The sequence below is a fragment of the Harpia harpyja genome, chromosome 3 (assembly GCF_026419915.1).
Source record: "Harpia harpyja isolate bHarHar1 chromosome 3, bHarHar1 primary haplotype, whole genome shotgun sequence".
Lineage (NCBI taxonomy): Eukaryota > Metazoa > Chordata > Aves > Accipitriformes > Accipitridae > Harpia > Harpia harpyja.
In genome coordinates this window covers 3,378,400-3,401,557 of record NC_068942.1, presented here as the reverse complement: position 1 = coordinate 3,401,557, position 23,158 = coordinate 3,378,400, and the positions used below count along the sequence as shown (strand labels likewise).

The following is a 23,158-nucleotide window of genomic DNA, read 5'->3' as shown; positions in this document are numbered from 1 at the left end:
GCATGTAAATACCCTGTGGTCTCTGACCATTAAGGTGCAGTCACAGACTTTCTGGTGCAGACAAATAACCAGGGACTGTATCAGCAGGTGTCTGATCCACTGGAGACAACTCTTACCTCCAAATCTGAGAGGGACAAATCCAGCCCAGTGATCTGCTCCTGAACATTAAAGAGCACATTCCTAGTGCTGTCTCCTGTCTGTATTATAAAATTTCAATGGAAACAAGAGAAGCCTTGGAATTGGATAAAGTTAAGTACATGCATAACTGCGGGATCAAAATGTAAACCTATACTATCAGGATATGTTTCAGTAAATTGTAATTGAATTTATTTTTTTACTTGTAAGTTAAAGTCTATTGTAAATATAATTGGGAAGTCTTGTGAATCAAGGTCATTATCTAACTTAAATTACAAGTCTAAAGGAAGACATGTTTCTCAAATCTCGGTCTGTTTTCTTGGTGAGTGAGTCACTGTCGGATGGGGCAGATTTTTCTAGTTGTAATTTCATTAAACTTAGTAAACAGGACTAGTACCAAGATTGATCAGGTATGCTCTAGAGGATATGACCTGAGTGGTATTGTATTAGTAAGCATGATGTATGTTGGAGAATTAAATGAAAACTAAAAATTATTCATTTAATTTTGAAGAAATATTGCATCTGAAGCAAAAATATATGCTAAAGCACAAATAAAATATAAATGGAACATACAGAGCAGGGAGCTGAGGGTCCAGATTTAAAATGCAATTTTAGAAGACAGTGCGGAAAAGTCATGTAACATAACTTCTCAAAATGTAGCCAGCCGTATGTCCTATTGATTTTTCATCTTTGTGAATGTAAAGTCACTGCTGTGTCGAGCACAGTAGTAGGAGACTTCAATAACTCATTAAACGGTTCTTCAGTGCACCAGGGTCACTTGCAGTTGGGGGTTAGCTCCATTTTGTTTGTATTAGACTTCACATGCCAAATGGCTGTTTTCTGCCCCGGGCTCACTTAAAGTCATCAGATTCCTGCAAAAAGCACAGTGATCTCTGTTGGTTCGTCTTCCCCTGAGGGCAAACTGAACCAAAATAATTTAGTAGAACTTTCCAGCACCTGTGGTGGCCTAAGGACATGGTCAAGACAAAGTTTTTAGGGAGAGAAAATATCTTCTATTAGTTAGAAAAATGTCATTGGAAAAACTTTTGGGTAGACCAGCTCTCCTTCAAGCTGAGATGGCTTTATAGAATTATCCTACAATCGTTCACTTATATTTGCAAAATCAAAGACCTTTTACTACCCTTGAACTGAGTTAATAAACTAATATTTTGTTAACTAACTAAACATTTATTCAGTTGAGCAAACACGATTTTCTTTCCAACATCCTATCCAGTGAAGAATGCCAAATGAAGTATTTTGGATTGGATTTCCAGAAGTATTCATGGATGAGCCAGAAGAACAGTTCAGGAAACCCAGATCATTTGTGGAGTAGAAGAAGGAAGTGGAGCTAGAGATAGAATAAATAATTATGGGGGAGAAATAGTTATGCAGAGCTTCATGATGAAAGCAAAGAATGCTGAGACCCCGAGAACCATGTTTCAGTGAAGTGTTGGGGTGATGTCTACAGGATATCTTGGCAGCTCTCAGACTGGTATTCGCTCCTTGTGAACAGGGTAGAAGAGATGCTCCCATCAACAAAATACTGGTGAAATAGCTGAAGTTGTCAACTGCTTTACCTTTCAGGCTGGTGCTTAAGGAAGCTAGTCGAATAATAAAAACTTGGAGTGTTAGATTTACAAAGTCACTCATGACAAAGACAAGCAGGCTTTGTTGCAGCTTGCTGTCCTAAAGAAAATAAAATTAGGTTTTCGTAGTATGTTAGTACTTTGATTGCTCAGTAAAGACTTGAGGGTTACGCTGACTTTGCTTTAAATGCTATATCCAGACCCCTGTGAGTAAGTAGCAATTAATTACTAAGTTTCACGTCAGTTTTTGTTGGTTTGGTTTGGTTTGTGTTGTTTTTTTGTTGTTTGGGGTTTTTTTGTTAGAACAGACTGCAATGAGTAATTCTTGACTGGAAGTAGTGACTTCTCCTTGTGTGTGTTTGGCACTATGAAACCAGAATACAGAAATCAAAAATTTAAACAGGAAAGTTTTACTCCAACTTAGGGAGAAGAATGGTGCTTGGATTTGGTTACACTTTAGCTTTTCTGAAGTGTTCATCGGACACGAACCATATCATTACCAGACAGAGAGTATCCTCTCCTGTCTTCAGGCAAAGAAGCACTAAGGGGTGTGACTGAAAAAGTGGCTGAACGCAAGTATTTCAGCATCAGTAAGGTGCAACTGAAGCTGACCAGGGAAGAAATCCACACGTAGGGTGGGATGCTCTCCAGGTCTGATCCAGGTCATAAAAAATACAGCTCATAGATTTGAAGGAGGAAGAATCATACAAATAAGATATGATTAAGCTGGTTTTTTATATAATTATGGAATGTTATCTGGCCGTGACAAAGATAATAAAATCAAAAGTCAGTTTTCATTTGCATAACTAAAACAATAACGTGTTTCTGAGAGCTTGTCCTTGCTTTTTAATGGAAATAGTCCCATGCTTTGAAGGCTTATGGACTTAGCAAGGTGCCTGCTGCTGTTCACATGCAATTCCTGCTCACTGCCACACTGTTACCACCCAATGGCTAGATGGAGAGAAGCCCTGGCTTGTGTCCTTTCTGAGTTTCATAATGGCAAGATAACCCTTTCATCAAACCCACTTCTGCCTCCAGGGGACCCTCTGGAGGTCTGAATATGAAACAAGCAGGGACTTTTCTCCCTGGAGGACAGCTGCTGGCAGGGCAAAAAAGAGGCACGTCTGTGCAGAAGCTCATATTGCAGCTGCTTGTTCTTTTGAGGGCTCCAAACATCAGTCTGTAAGCGTCGTCGCAAATACTACATATTCAGTTAACAATATGTTGTGGCACGTGTCATGTTAAGAAAATAATTTATCCCCTTCCAAAAAAAAAAAAAGAAAAAAAAAGAAAAAAAATTCCTGGGTGTAGTAAACTGTCCTTGTATTTCTTGTGCAGACTCTTCAGGTTTCCTACATGTGGGCATATTGGGATAATTACACACATACACTTTTAAGCAAAAAAAAGCCTGTTTTACTGCAGCCTAGCTAGTTTGCTCCTAATCCATAGGTTCCCTATCGTGCCCATCTCTGTGCACATCCTCCAGCAGAGCTGGTCTCCTGAAACACTCCCCAAACTTTACCAAGACTCTCTTCCTCCCTACCTCCACCCCGCTTGCCGTGCAAAGAAGCTCCTTGTTACTAATTTTGTTCCTCTTCCTCAGTAATGTTCCAGAGCTCTCCTTTCTTCCTGTGTCCCTTTACCTTGCCGTGTCACTTCTTTGTCTCACATAGACCCTCAGTTAATCTCTCCTTCTCTCTATGTACGAGCACAGTTACAGGCTCCCCATGCCTCTAACTTCTCTGTCATCTTCGTGCTCCTGACTTTCAGCCCTTTGTGCCCACATGTTGCTACCAGGCAACTCCTCCTCTTTCTCTGCAACTCCTTCTCTTCCATAAGCATTTCCACAAGGGTCTCCATTCCTGGGAACCTCCTGTACGTACTGGTACCCTCTGATTCACTCTGAACTGGATGGAAACGTTTCTCATTCATGTCAGTAGGATCTCAAGGAGACTTGGGCCTTCTCCAGTAAGAGAATTTGGATGCATAGGCGTGTTGGTTGTGTGCATAGGATTGTCCCTTTCTTATGTATCTGCTAAATAGTAAATTCATCTTCTCTCAATTGCATTTTATATTGCACTGTGCCGATGGCTTTACTAGAGTGCATTGTGTAACTGGACTCCAGTATGCCACAAGCTGTTTGCTGCCTCAGCCCTTCCCAGTGGTTTTGTCAGAGCAGTTTTCTTCCACAGAGCTGGCAAGCAGAGAACTAAATCCCTTGCTGCTTCTGATAGAGTACTGATGCACGCATATGCTGGCTTACATAGCCGTTGACTTGTCTGTGTTGCAGAAAGTGTTCATGGGATGCTGGGGCAGCAAGTATCAAAGTAGAGGGAAAAAGTCCTTTGATTCTTCCCTAAAGAATTCCCAGTTCAAAGGCTGAGGAACAAGGAGATCAGAGAGGTTGGAGGATGCTTGTTTCCTTGTGCACCTTCGGCAATGCGAAAAATCGTGACTACAAGTTAACTGCAATGTTGTAGTTGCAGGGCCTCTGCAAAATTAGCCTTAAAAACGATCTCTAAATCCTAAACTGCTCCTTGGGTATGTTGTTGTGGGTGGGCAAACTTCTCTTGGATTTCAGGCCAGATGCAAGTCTTAAGAAAGGATTTGGAAGGGGGGAGCTCTGTGGCTGAACTCAGAAAGTGGTATGTGGGTATGTGGGACAGGTGGTATTTATACATTTTGCAATAGGAAATGAAAACTCTGTGAGGGTGAATGGCCAAAATATAAGAGGAAGAATTAGGTTGGTTGGTTGGTTTCCATTGAGCTTCATTTCTTATTCCACAGTAGGGAATGCATTTGATTTCTTTCCAGCATAGCTGATGCATCAGAGTTGCTTCCTGTTGAATTGTGTTTCCCGTGAAGTCAGCTAAAGCTTATGTCTGTCATTGCTTTTGGTCACTCAGAGACATTTGGAAAGTGACTTGCTCGCTTGCCTGGTATTGACTGCCTTTAGCTAATGTCACTTCATTTATTACTTGCCGCAGATAACTTCTGATTCAGTTGTCAGTATCATGACCCTTTCTCCTCTCTTCCTTATTTTCTTTCACAATGGGAAAATTGTACCATTACTTAGAACTGCTACTGGTTTTGTAATGTGTTCTTCTGTGCATCAGAGTGCTGTGCGTACTCAGGGTCAGACACAGCTCACAGTAAAGCTGTTCTACTCTGTACGGGTTTGTAGAGGGTGAACAGCACCATGGTATCTGTGCATTCTCCAGAAGCGTAAACGCAGCATGATTAATAAGTTACATGGCTTTTTTTCTCTTGCCTTTTCTATAATAGTGGCTTTATGGAAGTGATCAGAAAATTCAACTGAAAGTTTCGAAGTACCAGTCTGAGGAGGAAGAAAGTCCATCCCATTTCATTTGTATAGAAAGTGGTTTCATGCCATACATACCTTGTAATGCTGGCGTGGCATACTGGACTTAGACCAGTCCTTTCAGCTGCAGTATCTATACAAGTGCACACATACAGTTTTTAGGTACTGTACACAGGAGACAGCAAAAGTTATGTGTTGCATTTGGAGCTGAAGATTGGTGAGGTCTGTGACGGTCCTTAATACTTAGTAAAATTAATTCCCCATCTTCAGCCATTCCTCATGAAAGCATAGACAAGATTTGTGTAGAAATTGGACTCACCAAGGGGCAAAATTCGTCAGCTCCTGTCTTTATCCTACAGCTTTGGCCAAGGTTTTCAGATTCTGTGCCCCAAAGTGGTGAACACCTGAACAACTTGGTCAAGATCTTGGACCTTCATTCAGTGCTTCTGAGAGCACCGAGGCAGGAAATGGAGGAATGGTGTAATCTTGGTATCCCAGGCTGACCAGTTTGGGACTAGGAAAATCATGTATGGAAGCCATTTTTGCACATTATCAGTAAGGATGTTGCTCCTGGTGCAAGAGTGTAGAGTAGGTCACGTAACCAGAGCAGAGGAAACACACAAGACTTGTTAAATGTCTGTCCTGCTGTGTACACTGCAAAGAACCAAAAGTGAAAACCTGTTGTACGAGATACCAAACTTTCAAATTCATCCCCAAAACACCATGTGTTATATAGGCTGTAACATCCAGACTGAGACAGAAGATATAGAAGGACTCAGACATGCTTCTGCACTGTAGATTTACTGAGATGGGATATAATTTAGTTTCCCTGTATGGGAAAACAACTCACAAATTTTTCAGAGAACATGCACTAGAGAGGCCATCTCCATTGGTACAGGAAACCCAAATCATCTTTCTAACACGAAATAATAAAAGGAACTCTTGTTTCAACTTTAGTGATGTATTAAAAAACCTGAAAGCTAACAAATTTACTTTTTTTCCTGAGTGATTCACTTCTAACTTTCGTGTAGATAGCTATATTGGTTCTGTGTATTAAGAAATGTGTGGTCTCTTTTCCTAAGCCCCAAACAGAATCGAGACTCCTGTGTTTCATATAGATATGGTAAAGACGGCTTGCTTATCTTTCTGTGTGCTTCCCAGCACTAGGCTTACAAGTGTGTTACAAACGTTACTGATGTGAAAAAACACGTAACAGAAATTTTTCTCACAAAAATTGTTATGCAAGTGCCCAGGTCACTGTTGGTCATGATCATAATCTCTGGACTGTCTTCCTTAAATGTATGAATGTTCCTAGCTTTTTTCCTTTTCTGTGGCCCAATAATGCTTCAGGATAAAGCAGAAGGATTACATGAGCATGTATAATGAGAATGTTCCTATTCTGAGATCTTTGGGAAGAGGAGGCAGAGCCATCAGGGTGCAGCTGCCACAGAAGAGGATGTGAAAGCATGGCAACTGCATAGCAAGGAGATGTGGTTTTCATCTCAGTTGCGCAGTGGGAAGCACTTCATTCAATAAGTTTTCTGTTCTCCTTACTTAGAAACTTTTGAATGTTGTCTTTTGGGGTAAAGGTGCTTGGAGAACACATTACTTACAAGTAAATAAAAACCAGCTAAACACAAGTAAAAGGACTAAAGTTCTTTCTGATTGAAGTAAGATGCTGAAATGCATCTTACAGTAAGATACCATCAAGGCACAAAATCAATCAATCAGCTCTAAAAGTCCTACCTGGCTATTGTATTTTTCAGGTGTTTGTGAGAGGATTTCATGCTTTCCGGTTTGTTCCTATTAAGGGGCATTCAAAAGGAACAGTGTTTGGGAAGTGTAGCTTTCTCTGATAGTGGAGACAGACACTATTCGTAAGACCTAAGAGAAAAATATTTGAGAGGAGAGAAGAGCCTGAGTGGCAAGGAGTGGTGTGTTTGGTCTTTCAGCCTCCTGCATGGAATTGCAACAATACCAATGTCAGGAACCTTTTGACACTTCCTGAGGAAGAGTTTGTCCTTCCAAGCGGAACAAAACCAGTATTTTGTCTCTGTGTAAGACAGTAAAAAGATCAGAAGAAAAAAGAGCTTTCACAAATACGTATGGTGGTGATTTATCTACTTCCTAACAGATAGGGTAAGGAAGAGACAGCATTGACATTTAATGTGGACTGTGGCACCTGCTACAACTGAGCACTGTGAAGCATTTTCTCCCTTGATCCTCAACACAAACTGTTTCAGGAGACTTATTTGTTCTTTTCCTTTGTCATTTATTTAAATAAATTCTCACCAGCTTCTGTGACTCATTTCCCCCCAAGGGGCTGGCTATGCTGCCAACAAAAGAAGATTTAAAGATTAACAAACTAGCTATCTTGCTTGGAGAAAATCCCACTGGTAGTTTAGCTGCCATTGCTTTGTCTGAGGACACTTACTTGAATGTCTGGTAGATACAGTAACTGAGTTTTGGTTGTAGCCAGTTTTCACAAGCCCAGCATTTCCTTCCCTCTTGCACACCTGAGTGGTCTGTTGTGCATTCTGGGTGGTCCTGCTGGGATTTCAGAGGTGTATATGAGACGATTAACCTAGTATTCCCCCAAACCCCATAGCACTATGTCACGGCCCAGTAATGAGCTGCAAAGTTAGTCTGGTGCCATGGAGTACTGATGGAGTACTAGTTGGGATGCTAGTCAAAGCCTTTGGTCTCTAATTTTAGGAGGTGAGCTTTTCTGGGAGGTCCACCTGCCTTCTTGCTGTTGACCCTCTGCAAACAGCCTGCATCCCTGCTCAACTCTGTTTCCCCGCCCCAGTCCCCTTCTGCTTTTGGGTGGCCTGGTTTTTGCTATGGAAAAAGAGGGAGCTGGGGAGGCACAGAACCTTCTGCTCTGGAAATCTGTCACTATTTTAGAGCTGTGCACCATTGGTCTGGTGAGCAGTGAAATGGGAGAAAAATGACAACAGTAATTCGGAAGCTGGGAGAAGCAACTGTATGCAGGCATTGGCAAGATGTGTCTTTAACTTGGATAAGGCTACAGCAAAATGAGTTCAGTGAAGCTGAAGGAGATGTTGCCAGCGGGAGGAAGAGTGGAATTGGGAAAATAGATGCTGTGCACACTGTGATTATTATTTACTCTGTGAGGAGGCATGAAAAACACTACACATAACAGATGCAAGATGCCAAAAAGGTAGTTATTTCCTGATGGTTATGTTAAAAAAAATTAAAGGTAGAAACAGATGAAGAGTAGAGAAACTCTACATCCCTACTTGTATGCAGGCCTTAGAAAATACTATTACAAGAGAGCATCAGAATGAAATTGAAGAAATTCCTTAGAACACTGAAGAAGGAATTGCCATTTATTTAAAGCACAGCAGCAAGCTATTTTGAATATGGTCGGTCATATGTCTGGAGGTAGACTGAAGTTTTGATTTATATGGACCTAAGTGGACTTAAGTTTTGATTTGTAATGTCATTTCTAAGCCTGCTGGGGTAGTCCCTCATCTTTCAAATATACTTAGAGAACATCCTGTGCTAGCGCAGTGGGTAGCACTTTTGAGCTCAGTCTTCTCCTCAGCCTCTAATACCTCAGGTGTAGTAGAGAAAAAACAAAGGTGAAAACATAATGGTAACTGCTACATATGTAAAGGATGGTGTACTTTTATTATTTTTAGATAGCAACGTTTGAGTTATGGCCACCAGACTGATGGATAATGATCAGCTGATTTTCTGTCTGACAGATGTTCTACATTTGTCTCTGCACACTTTTTTAATCAAGTGCATAAATCAAAATTAATGTACGTGAAAGCGTGTCAGAGTGTGTCCTTCATCATTTTCCTGGGTTGTCTAGTATTATGCAATGAAGGGAGATTACATCAGGGGAGAAAGAGATGAGCTGGAGAGGAAAGGGAGGTATTTGAAACAAGTGCAGAAGGTGGGTAAGATGAAACTGTACTACAGAAGAGAGTAGTTTCATATTACATGAGTTGTAGAGCAGATTTTCTCCATTTAAAAAGTAACCATTTAGGGACCAAAACATCCATGCAGGAGGGAAAAGAAAAAAACAAGTCCACAAGACGGGTTTGAGAAAGTCTTTGGTGTGTTTTGATGTTAATGTAATTCTGTAGATCTTTGTGTCAGCTCGCAACAGTATTACTGTCTCACCAGCTAAATGGCTGAAATGAAATGGGCAGGAACTGCAGCAGCACTGGTATTTTGACATTGGGAACAAATTTTAACAGCTTTACTAAGCAAAAGGAGATCCTGAGTATTTTCTGTTCTGAAGTGTAATTTACAGTCTCTTTGCTTGCTCTGGTGAGCATGTGGAGAAATATATTTAGGACACCTACAGTTAAGTAAATACAAACACCCACAAAAAGCTATGAGACTGTGTCTGTAAATATGGATTCTCCATATGTTGATATTTCTTGTCAAGGGCTGACCTCACCCATTTTAATGAATACATAGTATAATGCTATATCTAACCAAGAATGTTGATACACATAGTTCGTACATTTTCTCAGAGTTGCAGTCTTGAATGTCCATGTATAGTTTTTATATTTTTGCTACTTATGGACAAGATTCATTTGGACTTGACCTGACTGTTTTCATGCAAGAGAGGAACCTTCTGGTAAATCTCCAGGTCAGAACTTTCAGTTACTGACTTTGGTTAAAGAAAGTGGCTTATTTGCATGTGCAAGTCATCTTTCAGACCTGCAGATTTTACTCATGCCTTTGTTTCTTGCCAGGAAGGATTCCTTTCTTTTATTACAAAATATTTAGAGATACAAAGATTAAGAATATTTATTCTTGTTATTGGAGTGACACAGCTGAAAGGCATTTAGAGGGAGAAAAGGAAAATGTTCTTTGTGGTGGAAACGCCAGGTCAGCATCAGTAATCAAATTTCTGCCCCTCCCTTCCTGCACGTCAGAGCAAGTCATGTTTGATCTCTGTTGGCCTCGGTTTTTCTGTCCATGAAATGAGAGCACTGATATTTCCCAACCTTAGCAGACTTTTAGAAGGGGGACTATGATGCTTTGCTTCTTATATGAACAACACTAAAATGATTGAGACTTTCCTTATCCAATTCTTATTCTAAATACAGCCAGTTGTCAACCGAAAGCTGACAGCTTTCCATCAGATTGGTCTCCAGCCCCATCTGTATCCCTTCCCACAAAAAGCACTGACCGTATTTACACAGAGAGACAACATTCCTGTTCCCATGTTGCACACAGAGCTGCATTCATAAACAGCAAGTAAATACTGTTTTTAGTTGAACAATTCAAGTCTAATTATTAGAAATTACCTGTTAATTATCAGGAATTATTGCATACAATTCTGGTATGATAGTCTTTTGTGATTCTTAATAATACAGTTGCTAATGGCAGTTTTCACACACTATCCCTGTGTGCCACTTGCAGCTAAGTATCACCTCCTTCTGCTCCAGGTGCTCTCACTTAACCTGGTGCCCTGGGGCGTGATCCTGCAAACACCTCTATGCCTGATCCAAAGTCCATCTTGGTCAGCAGTAATTGAATATTCAATGGGCTTTGAGACAGGGATTGAGGGAGCTGAGCACTGTTGATTCTGTTATTTCCAAGCTTCAGCTATTTATTAGATAAAAGTCACATGCACAAGCTGAGGTGAAACCAAGCTAACAAGGAGCAGAGGAAAACAAATGGTTTGATACCTGCAGGATAAAACAATTAGGATTCTAAATGAAAATCTAAACAAGATTCATAATAAAGAAAACATGCTTTGCTTCATAGATACAGTATGGCAAAATAGAATTTCAGTTCCCTTCCGAGCGGTTGGATGGCAAAACCACTTAAAAAGAGAGATCAGGTCATAAAAAGACATACAAGCAGCTGGCAGAAAGGGCTATTGCTGACCTATCCACAGGTTTCTTGTAGGTACAGAGCTGTTCATTGTGCTAGTCTGATGTGCAAATGGCAACGTAAGGAAATGCACAGAGATTCTTTTATCTTCTGGGGCACAAATAAAGCTTAAGCACTCAGCATTGAAATATATGGCTTTTAATAACAAAAGACCCCTTGGGCAAAGCCTATGGCTATTGTATTGTTGAGCAGGTGATAGCATCCATCCAGGCTACAGCTGTTTTCTTCTTTTGTTTGTTACATATGCAGATGTTGCTATGAGGAAAGGAGTCAGCAATGACTGATGTGGAGCCTGTGGTCACAGATTTTGCAGCATCAGGACGGGCAGGCCGCCGGAACGCTTTACCGGATATTCTGGGCTCTCCTGCTGGTGCTGGGACTTCAGATCTGCCACACAAACTGGCTGAGCTCTCCGTTTCAGAAGGTAATGGCTGCACATTCAAGAAGCGGACATTTTTATGCAGTCGTCCTTTGCTTTCTCCTTAAGACTTCGGCCACAGTGCAGTTTTGATGTCAATACTAATATTCTTTCTTCATTTAGGATTACATTCAACCTTCCAAAGCAGTTACCACCTGTACCTCCTGATGAAACAAGTTAATTTTAACCCAGACTGTCTGCCATATCCACCCACAGATTTAGTGTTCAGCAGCTTGGGGAAAGGTGCTGGGAACTCAATTCCAGTTCCTCTGAGGAAGAGCAAACACAGTTGCATTGCTGGGCAGCGTGGAAAACCATCACTCCAGCTATAAATTAGGGTCTACTCCTGCACAGAGATAACTTAGCACAAGACAGCAATCTGCACTGTTAATCCAATTACAGCTATCCTAACTCAGGCATATACATTAAGACTAGGGTTTACAGTGATTTACTCCTGCTAGTAGGCTTTCAACTTTGCTATCTGAGACCAGTGTCCTATTTTGCCATGTCCTTTTATTTGATAAGGTGCTCTGTTGATTTAGCACAGGTCCAGTCAACACCAGCTTTACATTTGAGTTCTTTTTACTTTCAGGGGGATTTTCAGATTCAGAAAAATCTGGTTTCTAATGCCTATGAAATGAGAATTATAGGTTGGCCCTCAGCATGCATTGCCCCTACTTTTTTAGGTTTTTATTTGGAAGTAACTTTTTCCTCTCATGCCCATCAGTGTTGCTGCTGTCACAAATGCCACTGCAACTGGTGGTCCCACATCCAGGAGCAGCAATGGTGTGGGTGCAGCACAGCGGGAGGCAGGCCTGTGCTGAGGGAGTGGAGGATCCATGAATCTGAACTGAAGCAGATTATAGGAGGGATTCCCAGGCTCTGAGGATGCATGTCCTGCTTGTACGTTGCCTGAAGCAATTACAGGATATTGAGTTTACAGCCCCCTGAAGCACCATGAAGGCGGGAGGCATTATGATGCCTTCTGGAAGGAGGCGTTATTTTTGCAAAGGGACAGCACAAAGATTTATGAAGGAGAGAGGGTGGACATAACGAAAAAAAGGGTAAGACAACAAGGTCAGATACCCTCAGGCTGCGGGGCAGTAGTGAGGGGAACTGGGAGAATCTGGAAGACCATGTGGGAAGGACGGCGGGCACTGTGTCAGTACATTCAAAGCCCTGTGAGTCGAGTTAAAACTCCTTTGTTTTGAGGAGAGATTTTTCCCTAGGAATATGAAAAGTACGTCCCTACAGATTTTCTCCTTCTGGTGTGTGCGACTGGAGCACTGGAAATCCATTCCAAAGCGCACACAGTCACTTAACATTTAATGCTTTGGTTTTCAAATATTACGGGATTTTTTATTCCAAATAGCTCTTCCGCCTGGCACAGTCAGGCTCCAGCAGGAAAAGAACTGTTTCCCTTATCAAAGGGGAGGTAGATGGGAATTTATATTGTTATTAGTGTCAGGAGCTGTGGAAGTGAAGTGACCAGTCCAACACGCTGAAATACTCATTGCTACATTATGTGTAACTAACCTTTGTATTGTTTAGAGCAGTGAACCTTGAGGGAGATGCACCATATTAACCATGTTAAACAAAGCACAAAAGAATAGAGCAGCTGTAGATAAGTTCCTCATGTTTGTTTCATTTTGGCCTCTGGAAAGTTTAGTAGTTGGAAAGAAAATAATTTTTAAAGCATGCAAAATTTCTCTCTTCAATCTTTTTTTTTTTTTTTCCTCTGGGTAAAAATAAACATGAAAGAGTGAAAGTCTTGTTAAAAGAAATGTTACAGCACAGCATAAAATAAGTACTTAGCCCTGCAGACAGCATAATCCTCCTCTCCTGGTGCCTGTCCAATGCATTAAGAAGAAGAAATGAAACACAGCTACATTAGTTTTAGCAAAATGTACTGATGCTTTCTTACAACTGCAAGGACCAGCACTGCCAGGATTTGAAGAACAATTAAGAGCATGGAATTATCCTTTGCCTTTGTCATTGACATATAGCTGTGCCAGAGCGTGCCTGGAAGGAGCAGTTTCTGTTATCAGCAGTTTGCAGTAGTGATAATAGGAAATGAATACAGGATACAGTTAGGTCCACTCTGACTGCTTGGATGCTTTTGGGGGTTGGGAATTCTACAAGTATCAGGTGGGAAGTACAGCCTCACTGTGTTGTAAGTTAAACTTCTGATGAGACAGCAAGCAAAACGAGGAGAATTCATCCAAATGGAAAGAAAGTTTGGAAGTTCAAGTGCTATGACAGGGAAACAGTTTGTTTGTGAAATGTTTGGGGCTCTAACAGGCATCTCTTTTTGCCTGTTTCTGGCTTTAACAATAAGGTGTTAAAAAAATGAAAGCCATTTCCAGCTCAGAACAAAGAAGTTGGATAAATGAGAAAAGTGGAGAAGATGGAACATGTGGCTATATAAAGTATGCCCTATTTTTTTTCTACTCTGAAAGATTCAGTGAAGATTATGGGAAATGGTGAGGAGGACTTTCTCCATCTTGCTTCAAATTTAGCTAATGCTCATTGGATCATACATTTCCTCTCTTTCTAAAATGCTGTCAGCTGCTGTCATAGTGAAAGGTCAGGAACAGGATGTACTAATACCTTTTGTCTGGCTTAGAAGAGAAAAGAGACTTTGCTTTATACTTTATGAATATACAAGGATCATAGCTGTGTGATGTAAATTTCCATGTACTCTGCAAGCCGCACCACCAGGTGTTTATCTCAGAGCCTAACTCTGAAATGAAGACCATCTGTATCCTGTCTGATCATCCTCTGATGGTGTGTAAATTTTGGAGGGCTGAGACTTTCCACAGGTGGTCTGGTGGGAGGTGATACTGGAACCATGTTAAACAGTTGATGGTTGTCACTGGTGATCCAAAGGTTGAAGAGGAGTCTGCAAGAAGTTTGAGAGCAAAGAGGCTATATTGGTCTCCCACATTTGGTAATCTGCGTTAGGGCACCATTCTGCCAATAACCTTTATTGTTTGCTGAATTTTTTCTAGGTGATTGTGTATAACTACCTTGATACACTCAGCAGCTTAGCACCTGTTGCACACCTAAGTGCTGCCAACTATGAGATTAGATTTCCTCTAACAGTTTTCCTTTACCCTGTCTGCAAGACTCCATTAATATTAGACATCCAACCCCACACAGAAAGAGCCAATAGTGGAGATTGCTCTGTCTCCCTTTCCTCAACAGTGCTGTGCTATGTAATGCTGAAGGGTGTCAAATAACTCAGTTCCTAATTTACCAGTATAAAACTCCGAAGCCTCCAAACCTCTGAGCAGACTTACAACAGTTTCTGCCAAGAACTTTAGCTGATGAATTGTGTACAGCATTATATATTTGCTGTGATATGTAGAGAGCAAGATATATAACTCTTTTGAATGTTTGTGATATTTTACAACAAGTCTCCAGGGCAAATAGCTGAAAATGTACCCCTTAGTTTACAACTATTAAAGTGGAAGATGGTACAGCCAGATATGCCGAGCAGACCTCTCTTTGCCCCCAAAAGCTATAGGCTGTCTTAGGTTTGGGTTTACAGACTGTTCTGTTAGCACTGGTAATGCCATGTGGGACTTGAAGGTAGTGTTAAAATAATTATGCTTTGCAAGGAAATTGAGGCAAGAGGAGTTCCTGTTTCTCAGTAGGAGAATTTGAGCATCAAAAGCAACAGAGTGGAACTCTTCATCTAATGACCACACATGCTGGGGAGCTTTTACTTACATTAGTCATGTAAGCATTCAACGCTAACCTATGGAAGAGTCAACTTCCAAATCAGAGTAACAAAAAATCCTCTGGTCTTGTGAAGACAGGGTGAATTCGCCTAGGTATTTCTTGGCAAAGAAAGTCAGACAGATAATTGGCATGTTCATAAACTCTAATATTATCTACCTGAAACCCAGCAACGCTCAGAGGAATGCAGTATTCTAACTTGACTTTGGAAATCACCCAGAAAAAAAAGAATAACCATAATAAAAAGTTATCTCCAATCTGTTTCTTACAACCAAATGCACATTGATAAGCATGTGCAAGGAGCTGGCAAATGAACAACAATAGGCAATTGCTTTTGGAAGATGCCTCTGCAAGTTCTTTATCTTTTGAGTTAATCTCTCTTTCTAAAGCACCCATGAGTGTGGTAATAAAGAGCCAATCCAAACAGAGATGATCAGTGAACCCAAATATTTGGCTGCAAAAAAAAAAGCTGTGAGAATGTGTGTGGTATAAATGTTTAATTCTGTCTTTTTTTAGATGAAGGAGCAGAGGGTGGAGAAGTGCCGTCATCCAAAGCCTTGCTGGAAAGTCAAGAGGCAGAAGGAAAAAGCACTGATTCCTAACACCTAAGGACTGCTGGATTAATGCAACCCATCGACAGACTTTCCAGTTTCCCTGTGTCACCCCTTCTGAAGTGTGGTAGCAACTTTAGCAGCAAAGACAAGATTTTGCAACACACTTGTACCTAGATGACATTAACGTGGAACTACTGTTTTTTCTACTGTCATCCTTCAAAACCAATGTTCTACACATCCAAAAGGGAAGAGAACTAAAGAATGTATCTGGTTTTGGGTTTTCCCATGGTTATAGTATTCATCCTAACTAATCTTCTTTGACAGTTTCAATTAATATACCTAGCAGATGTATCACCAACTAATGATTGCTTCAAAATAAAAATCCTGTTTCTTAATTTCCCAGAATAGCTTCTTTCTCTGTGACAGAGACGTGTATTCACTCTCCCCACCTTAAGATGATATTAAGTATATATTAGATTACAGACATTACCTGTATTTATCTCCTGAGATTTTTGTTCTCATTAGGCATATGTAGATGGGTATGAGAAATAAGAAACAATTTTTTTCTCTCCCCCTCCTGTCTTCAGAAGGTTTTGTAAACTACTTAAACACCAGTGTTTGTTTTCAAACTCTCTTTAAACTCTATTTGATTATGGCAAATCATCTCAGTTCTCCCACTCTTAGCAGTCTTGCCACTTCTGTCATTTTTGTTTTCAGGCTGAATATTGTAGCTGTTCATGTGTATCTAAAATAAAGTAGCCGTGTTTGTAAGTGATTAAAATTGTTTAATCTCACTGTGGAAATTAAATAGCTATCGTCTTTTCTGTCTTCTGTTGATTCTTTTGATGTTTCTCCTCTATGACAAGACTTAAAACCCCATAATACGTATTTCTTTTATTTCATCTGGTTCTTGCTTTATTGTTTTCTGACAATGAAGATATTTCAGTCATTGTGATTTTTACAAAGATTTTTACACAACGGTTTTTCTCTGCTGAAGGGAATTGTTTTGTTATGGAGGTCATGCTCCTGGAAATACTTAGCATTCATTCCCTTATTGTAGGAGATCGAAGATTCGGGTACAGACATGCACCTTTACTGCAGGCTAGGGCAGCAGCCATTTATGTACTTCTCGAGACCTAACCAACGCTGACATCAAATGCTTCTATTTGCCCACACAATCTCTCTGCTGGGCTGTAGCCAGACAGAGGAAACACCTCTGATGGGTGCATTCCACATTTGACCAGTATTCCATCTGTAAAATATTTGTGTATTTTATAGCTGGCAGAGAGCTTCTAAGAGGTCTCTCTGCACACCTACCATTCCTACTGTGCATTTACTCACACACTGTCTTTGGGGGACCATTCAGGGAAGGATTCAGTTTCATCCAACTGAACTAACACTTAGTTCCCTCCACTCACCTGTATTCATTTAACAAGTGCAACATCGCAGAATTACTTTCAGGTTTGGAAAGGTAAAATAACTTACTCCACTGGAGCAAAACAGGTGGCTTAAGGAAGTCTAAAAGACTGAACTAGACAGTGGAGGACCAGAGTTGAAAACCGCAGTGGAGAGGGACTCGGAGCTAACTATATTTGTGGTACTCACTCTTGTTCTGGGTTGCAGTCCCATTCTCATATACCAGCCTCCTTTATAGCATCACAGTGCATAAAATTGCTCAATTTTAAGAAGTTAAAATGATCCCATGAAAATCAAGTAGCTGAGTATTACTGAAACAGAATTCCTTATGTGCTTTAACTGGAGCATATGCTAAAGTGCTCTTCTGGGTCATGGCCTATATTGAATTCTCCACTTCTTTCACAGTTGCAGCACTGGATATATTTAGATTCTTCTCTTAGAGAATACAGACACTGAAATTTGGGTTACAGGAATAGATACTTAAAGTAAGTATTTTGTAAGCCTAGATGCTTTGAAGTTTTTCACTATTAAAACACCGATTATGAACCAGCTGAATTTAGCAAATTATTCATGTGCTAAACTCTGTATAAAAACCATTCCACAGCTATACACATACATGGAGTTAACTGCTCACAGATGTACAGTTTAGAACTAGTCAGAATGCTCAACACTGGAAAATTGGTGCCTACTTTGTACTTGAGCTGTATGAACCTGTCATTGAGAAAACGCTGCCTAGAAAGAAGAATTTTAACAGAGAATTAGAAAAACTGCGTAAGAAGTAAAGACTAACAGGAAGATTTAAAATGCAACTCAATTAAAAGCAGGATGAACATTTTTGATCTATATGTGGGTCACATATACAGTCCTCATTTCCCTGTGTATTAATCTAGTTGCAGATCAACCAAGCTACAGATGCAGAAGTACTTCTTTGCCACATGCATGTATGGTTTGTGTCTAAACAATTATTAGTCCAGGTTGCGTGAGAGAGATCTTTTATAGTTAATTCAGATATAGAAAGAAGAGGAATATCTAGTTAAGCCCTGATTTTGTTAAATAAACCTTTCCAGTTCTGAGCCAGCTGCGTATTTCTGACCAGTATAAACAGAACCACAAACACTGGTTGGTGTGGGAGACGTTGTGAGCTCTGGTTCTTTTCTTTTTAGTATCTTGAAGACAGGTAATACTTCTACTAAACTTTGGCTGAGCCTGTAAAGAGCAAATTAAGTGTTTCTGAATACATTTCTCACTGAGCCAGTTTATCCAGTTTCAACCATTATCCAGGCTGTACCACCCTCCCATTAGCTCCGCTAATGGGTAATTGATGACAGTGCATTCTCTTAATCTAGAGGGTAACAAAGTTATGGCCCTGAATCAGCAGAGTATTTAAAAACATGCTTAACTTTAAATGCAGCCTAGTCTCACAGAAGTCAATAGAACTACTTAGTGCCTAAAATTAGGTACATACTTAATTACCTTGATAAATTACAGCGGCAAACTTCTATTAAGGCTAATCTGGTATTATAATGCATTAATCCCAATTTCCATTCCAGCAAGTGTGGCACAGGTAATAGCATCTTTTTCATCAGCTTACAGCACTAACCTGGGCTTTTAGAGAGCAAAGAAATTCATTTCAGTACCAAGCAAAAAAGGTACCTTTGTTGTCTCCAAATTTTAGAACTTAATCAAGCAATTATTCATTCTTAGTCTGCATATTAAAAAAAAAAGCAGGAAATACTCTTGTAACTTCATCGTGCATATATGAAACAATTTAGGTACTTTGAATGTACAGAAAATTAGCCTCAGATCTTTTGCAGATGTCATTAGGAAGGTAATTTTCTCTGGGTCAGCCCTTCATCAGAAGCTTCATCTAAGAGGTGGGTGAACATGCTGAGGTGCATCTTTTGTTGCTATAAAACAGGAAAGTTCAATTTGTTATCTGGAAGGCAATAAAGGACTAAATAGGTTTTGAGGTAGGGGACTGATTATTAGAATGTTCTCATTTAGTGAGATTAGGAGAAGTAATTAAACATTTTTTTAAATTAAGCCTATTTGCTATGATTCTTCATACAGCTATCTCCACCTGTGCCGTATACCATCACTCTGGTACAATACTGCATAGGCTGAGCTTGGATGGATGAAATGAGTGGCAAAGCAGTTCGTAAAGTGGTATGCTTTAAAAGAAGTTTCCAGAGCATTGATAGTACAGCAATGTACAGGCCAGATCTAGTTGTCACTGAAGACAAAGATCGGTTTTATACTAACTACTATGTGAATTATATGTAACTTTAGTTTTAAAAGTCATGAGTTACTAATCATACGGAAAATTTCTTCCAGCTCTGAAAGTCCATGAACACACATGCTTGGAGGCAAGGAGGCTAGTTAGTGGAAACATCATATATGTTTGCACTATCCACAATGTCATATTTAGTTACATGGACCTACCATCTGACCCACAGTGGCCACTTCTGTGTTGCGCAGTTTTCATACAATGGTGATCATACAAAATAATACAACTGCACTTGCATTAGTTAAAAATTACAACAGAGCAGTGGCTAGAAGAGGTTTAAGCTACACTTTACCATCAGTATTCCAAATATCCTTTATGTATCACGCATACAAATAGGAATACTTCAACATTTAGCAAATTACTCAGGACTAGTTCATATTCCTCTCTTCTGTCTGCTGGTGCTCTCTGTGTGATAAAGCCCGTAAAAAGCAACTGGACAGAGATTTCTGCGTGCGTTTCTCCACTGGTTTGGCACAGGCTATATTTGCTGTGCTCAGCGAGCATAAGCCCCAGACCCACCGTGGTGCGTGTGGGTTCCCCAGGGTCCACCCAGCACACAGGCCAGCGGGGCTGAGCCCACTGGGGTCCCAGGGCACTTGCTCTGAAGCGATTTGGGTAGAAATAGCAAGGGCTTAAACTGTCCTGCCATCTAGTGGGATCCTCAGCCTGCCAGGTAGTTTGTGCAAGTAAGTGGAGGGAGACAGTTTTAAGAGACCTCAAAACCAGCTGGGAGACAGCTGCTGGAGAGCAAAAGTGCAGAAAGGGTGCAGGCCGGCCTGGTGAGAGGGACTGTCTAATCTGAGACCTTCGCTTCATGGGTTTCCCTAAGGGTCCAGTACCTTGGTGTCTCTGTGTATTCAGAAAGTTGGGTGATTGCAAACAGGAGGCGTCTCGCGTTGCTGAGAACATCGTTCCAATGGTTTACGTAAGCTTGGAAAAATAACGCCAGCTGAAGCTTCCCCGCTCCACAGGGCTGCTGCCATTCGGAGATGTGCGGCACTCCTTCCCACTGCCCCTTGTACCAAGACGAAAACAGTCCCACGCAAATTACACTTAAGATTCGGGGAAATTTTTTGATAGGTCCAGAGAAGGTGGCATTTACTTTATTAATTCATTCCCCTCTGTTTTCTACACGTTTTCTGTACTTCCTCGCCCAGTCAGCAAGAGCACATCACCGCCGGTTCGGAGGCCCAGACCTCTTGGTGGAAACTGGCTCACACTGCCTGGGCAAAGGAGAGATGCTCTGCTTGGACATGGAGGGGTGAAACAGCCAAAAGCATTTTCAACCTGTAAATTCTGTCATAAAACAGGTGGCTGAGTCTGGCTTGCAGCCTACCCTGCTTTAGATGCTCGCTCTGCGATTTGGGCTAGGGTGCCAGTACTGCCATAGATGGCTGGTTTTGACCTTTCTTAGGGAGAACTCCGTTTCATCTTCCCCACCTGAAGCTGTTCTACTTCGGATAGTAATTAGCAATACATGCTGAGAGCTGTTATTTTATTATTTTGGTTTATTTCCCTGTTCAGCCCAGTGGGGACCAGTTCCTATCCCAAGATGGCCGGGAGCGACAGGAGGCCTGAAGGCCATCGCTCCGCCCTGTCTTGTGCCACGTCCTAATGCCAGATCTCCAGATTTTAATGCAAGACTTATGTTTGATGGAAAATAGGGGTTTTGGCTGTTGATAGAAAGAAAGCCAGCATGCTGTGGGCTTTTCTGGATTAAACATGTGTTCAGCAATTGCCTGCAATGTAAAGGGCCCTGATGTGAGGATTTAGACAATCCTTACCAGTGCTTTATTCCTGGGACTCTGCCATGCAGTGACTGATGCTGTAAATCCAGTGTTTATCACACGATGTACAGAAAAGCTAATCTGTGAGAGACTGGTTTAACCTTCCTATATGGTTGTTGGTTTTGTTTTTTTTTTTTTTTCCCAGATCCCTTGGGCACATTTGTAAATGATACATCGGCAGGGTAAACAAAAAGCAGGCGCATGCAAACTTGCTGTGAACCCCCAGCATTATTCCAGAAGTCGCCTCCTAACAACGCACCTACCTTCCTGAGGGGACAGGAGCAGGTTTTTTTTGCCCGAGGGCTCCAGCCGGGCACTTCCCGCCCGGCGGGCACAAGATGGCGCCCGAGCCCGCGGCAGGCAGGCTGCCGAGCCTTCGCCTTCCTCACCGCCTCGCCCCGCTCCCCGGCTGGCAGCGCCCGGGAAATGGCAGAATTTGGGCCACCTTCGCGATGAAGGGTAACGTGAAAAAGAGGGGGAGCTGTGGCAACGCCCCGGCCGCCCGGCGCCGGTGGGACGATGGACGGGGCTCCGACCTTCTCTCTCAGAGCTGCAGCAGGCGGCGGAGGGCAGGCGAACTCCCCTCCAAGGCGCCTTCCACACGGACGGCATCCTTCTGGTCAGCTAAATAAGCGGTTTATTCACAATAACGTTACTTCTTGCTCTCCAGCATAGCTGTCGCTCCGGCACACCCCCCTCCCCGTTCCCCAGCAGCACCTCCGTGGCCCAGCAGCCGCCCACCGCGCCAGGGAGATGGGCTCTGCCCGGCAGCCATCGAGGCCTCCTCCAGCTTCCAGCAGACGGCGGGGGCTGAGCAACGGTGTCCTGAAGAAAAGCGCCCTTTAAGTGAAAAACAGGAAAACCGCCGTACGTGCATTCGCGGGAGAGCTACAGGTGTTGAACCTGCTTGTTCCTCCCACCAAGTTTGTGCCTATCTTCTACTTCAATGGCTCAACAATCCCATCCCATTCCTTCCGTCCCTCTGAATTTCTCGTCTAACTCCTTTCAAAGCTCACACCCATCTACTCACTTCCTTTCTTCAGTGCTCACCCCTTGCTTCGCTCGCTTCTTATGCCCAACATCAACTGTTAGTGCTTTAAACACCCAGTATAAGAAACTAATCTCTTTAACTGCCTCCGTGTTCGGTAAAATGAGATGGTAGAAGGACAACTCATTGCTATTCCTCCCAGCAAGTACTGGGTAGAGATCTTATATATCAGACAGACTCATTAAAGAGCCTTGAGCCAGTCCCTGAACAGCCTTTCTCTTGAGCATTGAGAGAGGGAAGCTTCTCTAGAAACAAAATAGCATGTGATTATGCAAATAGAGATGGTGTTGCAATATAAGAAAGTGCTGAAATAAGTTTCTTTCAGGCATGTTCTTTCAGACAGCCTTTGAACTCTTGACTTTGCTTTTTTTTTTGTTTTTTTTAAACTTGGGCTGTTATGAGTGGAAACTTCTAGATAAATTTATAAAGGATAAAATGAAATGCTGACATGTAAGAAGGATTATATTTAAGGTTGGAGGAGACAAAGGACAATGAGATGGAGTTAAAGGCGTGAATGTTGTGCCACGTTTCCTCTCCGTAGCCCTTCTTTTAGCAGAACAGCTGAGCCAATCGTGGTGCAAGCGAGTCACCCGGCTCCTGCACCCTCCACTGGCTCTGGACTCTGGATGTTCTGAGCTCTGGCTGCAGCGCTGATCAGCTGCTCAAGAAAGTTTCAAAGGTCTGGAGGAAGATGCTATTAGAAGCCTTGTTTAACTATTACAAGATTAGTTAAGGATTTTGTGATACACAGAGGGTCCGGGTTATGTTTACCACTGCCACACTGAGGGGGAAATCTTTTGAATCATGTACACATGGATGTATAGAATTAAAGGAATAGTGGCTGTATCTATACTTCCCCACTGGCACTTGCTGCAGTCCAGTCCAGAACGTGAGTCCCATGATTATCCAGGCAGGGACTACATGTCTATTTTCCTGTCTGTGTATATCTGCATCTTTTCCCATAGCAGA

At 41.6% G+C, this 23,158-nt stretch overlaps 1 protein-coding gene across 6 annotated transcripts in view; it reads left to right on the top strand.

The window, feature by feature from the left end:
- Positions 1–16,479, top strand: part of PKIB (cAMP-dependent protein kinase inhibitor beta) — a 56,526-nt gene extending 40,047 nt beyond the window's left edge. For 5 of the 6 annotated variants that reach the window (XM_052781195.1, XM_052781190.1, XM_052781192.1 and 2 more), the window contains exons 2-3: positions 11,185–11,359; positions 15,614–16,479. In XM_052781195.1, the coding sequence (XP_052637155.1) occupies positions 11,212–11,359; positions 15,614–15,699 (234 nt within the window). In that variant the 5' untranslated portion in view covers positions 11,185–11,211 and the 3' untranslated portion in view covers positions 15,700–16,479. Of the gene's footprint in view, positions 1–10,142; positions 10,294–11,184; positions 11,360–15,613 lie in introns of all 6 variants that reach the window. The other variant, XM_052781193.1, reaches the window with a different exon arrangement.
- Positions 16,480–23,158: the final 6,679 nt, after the last annotated feature.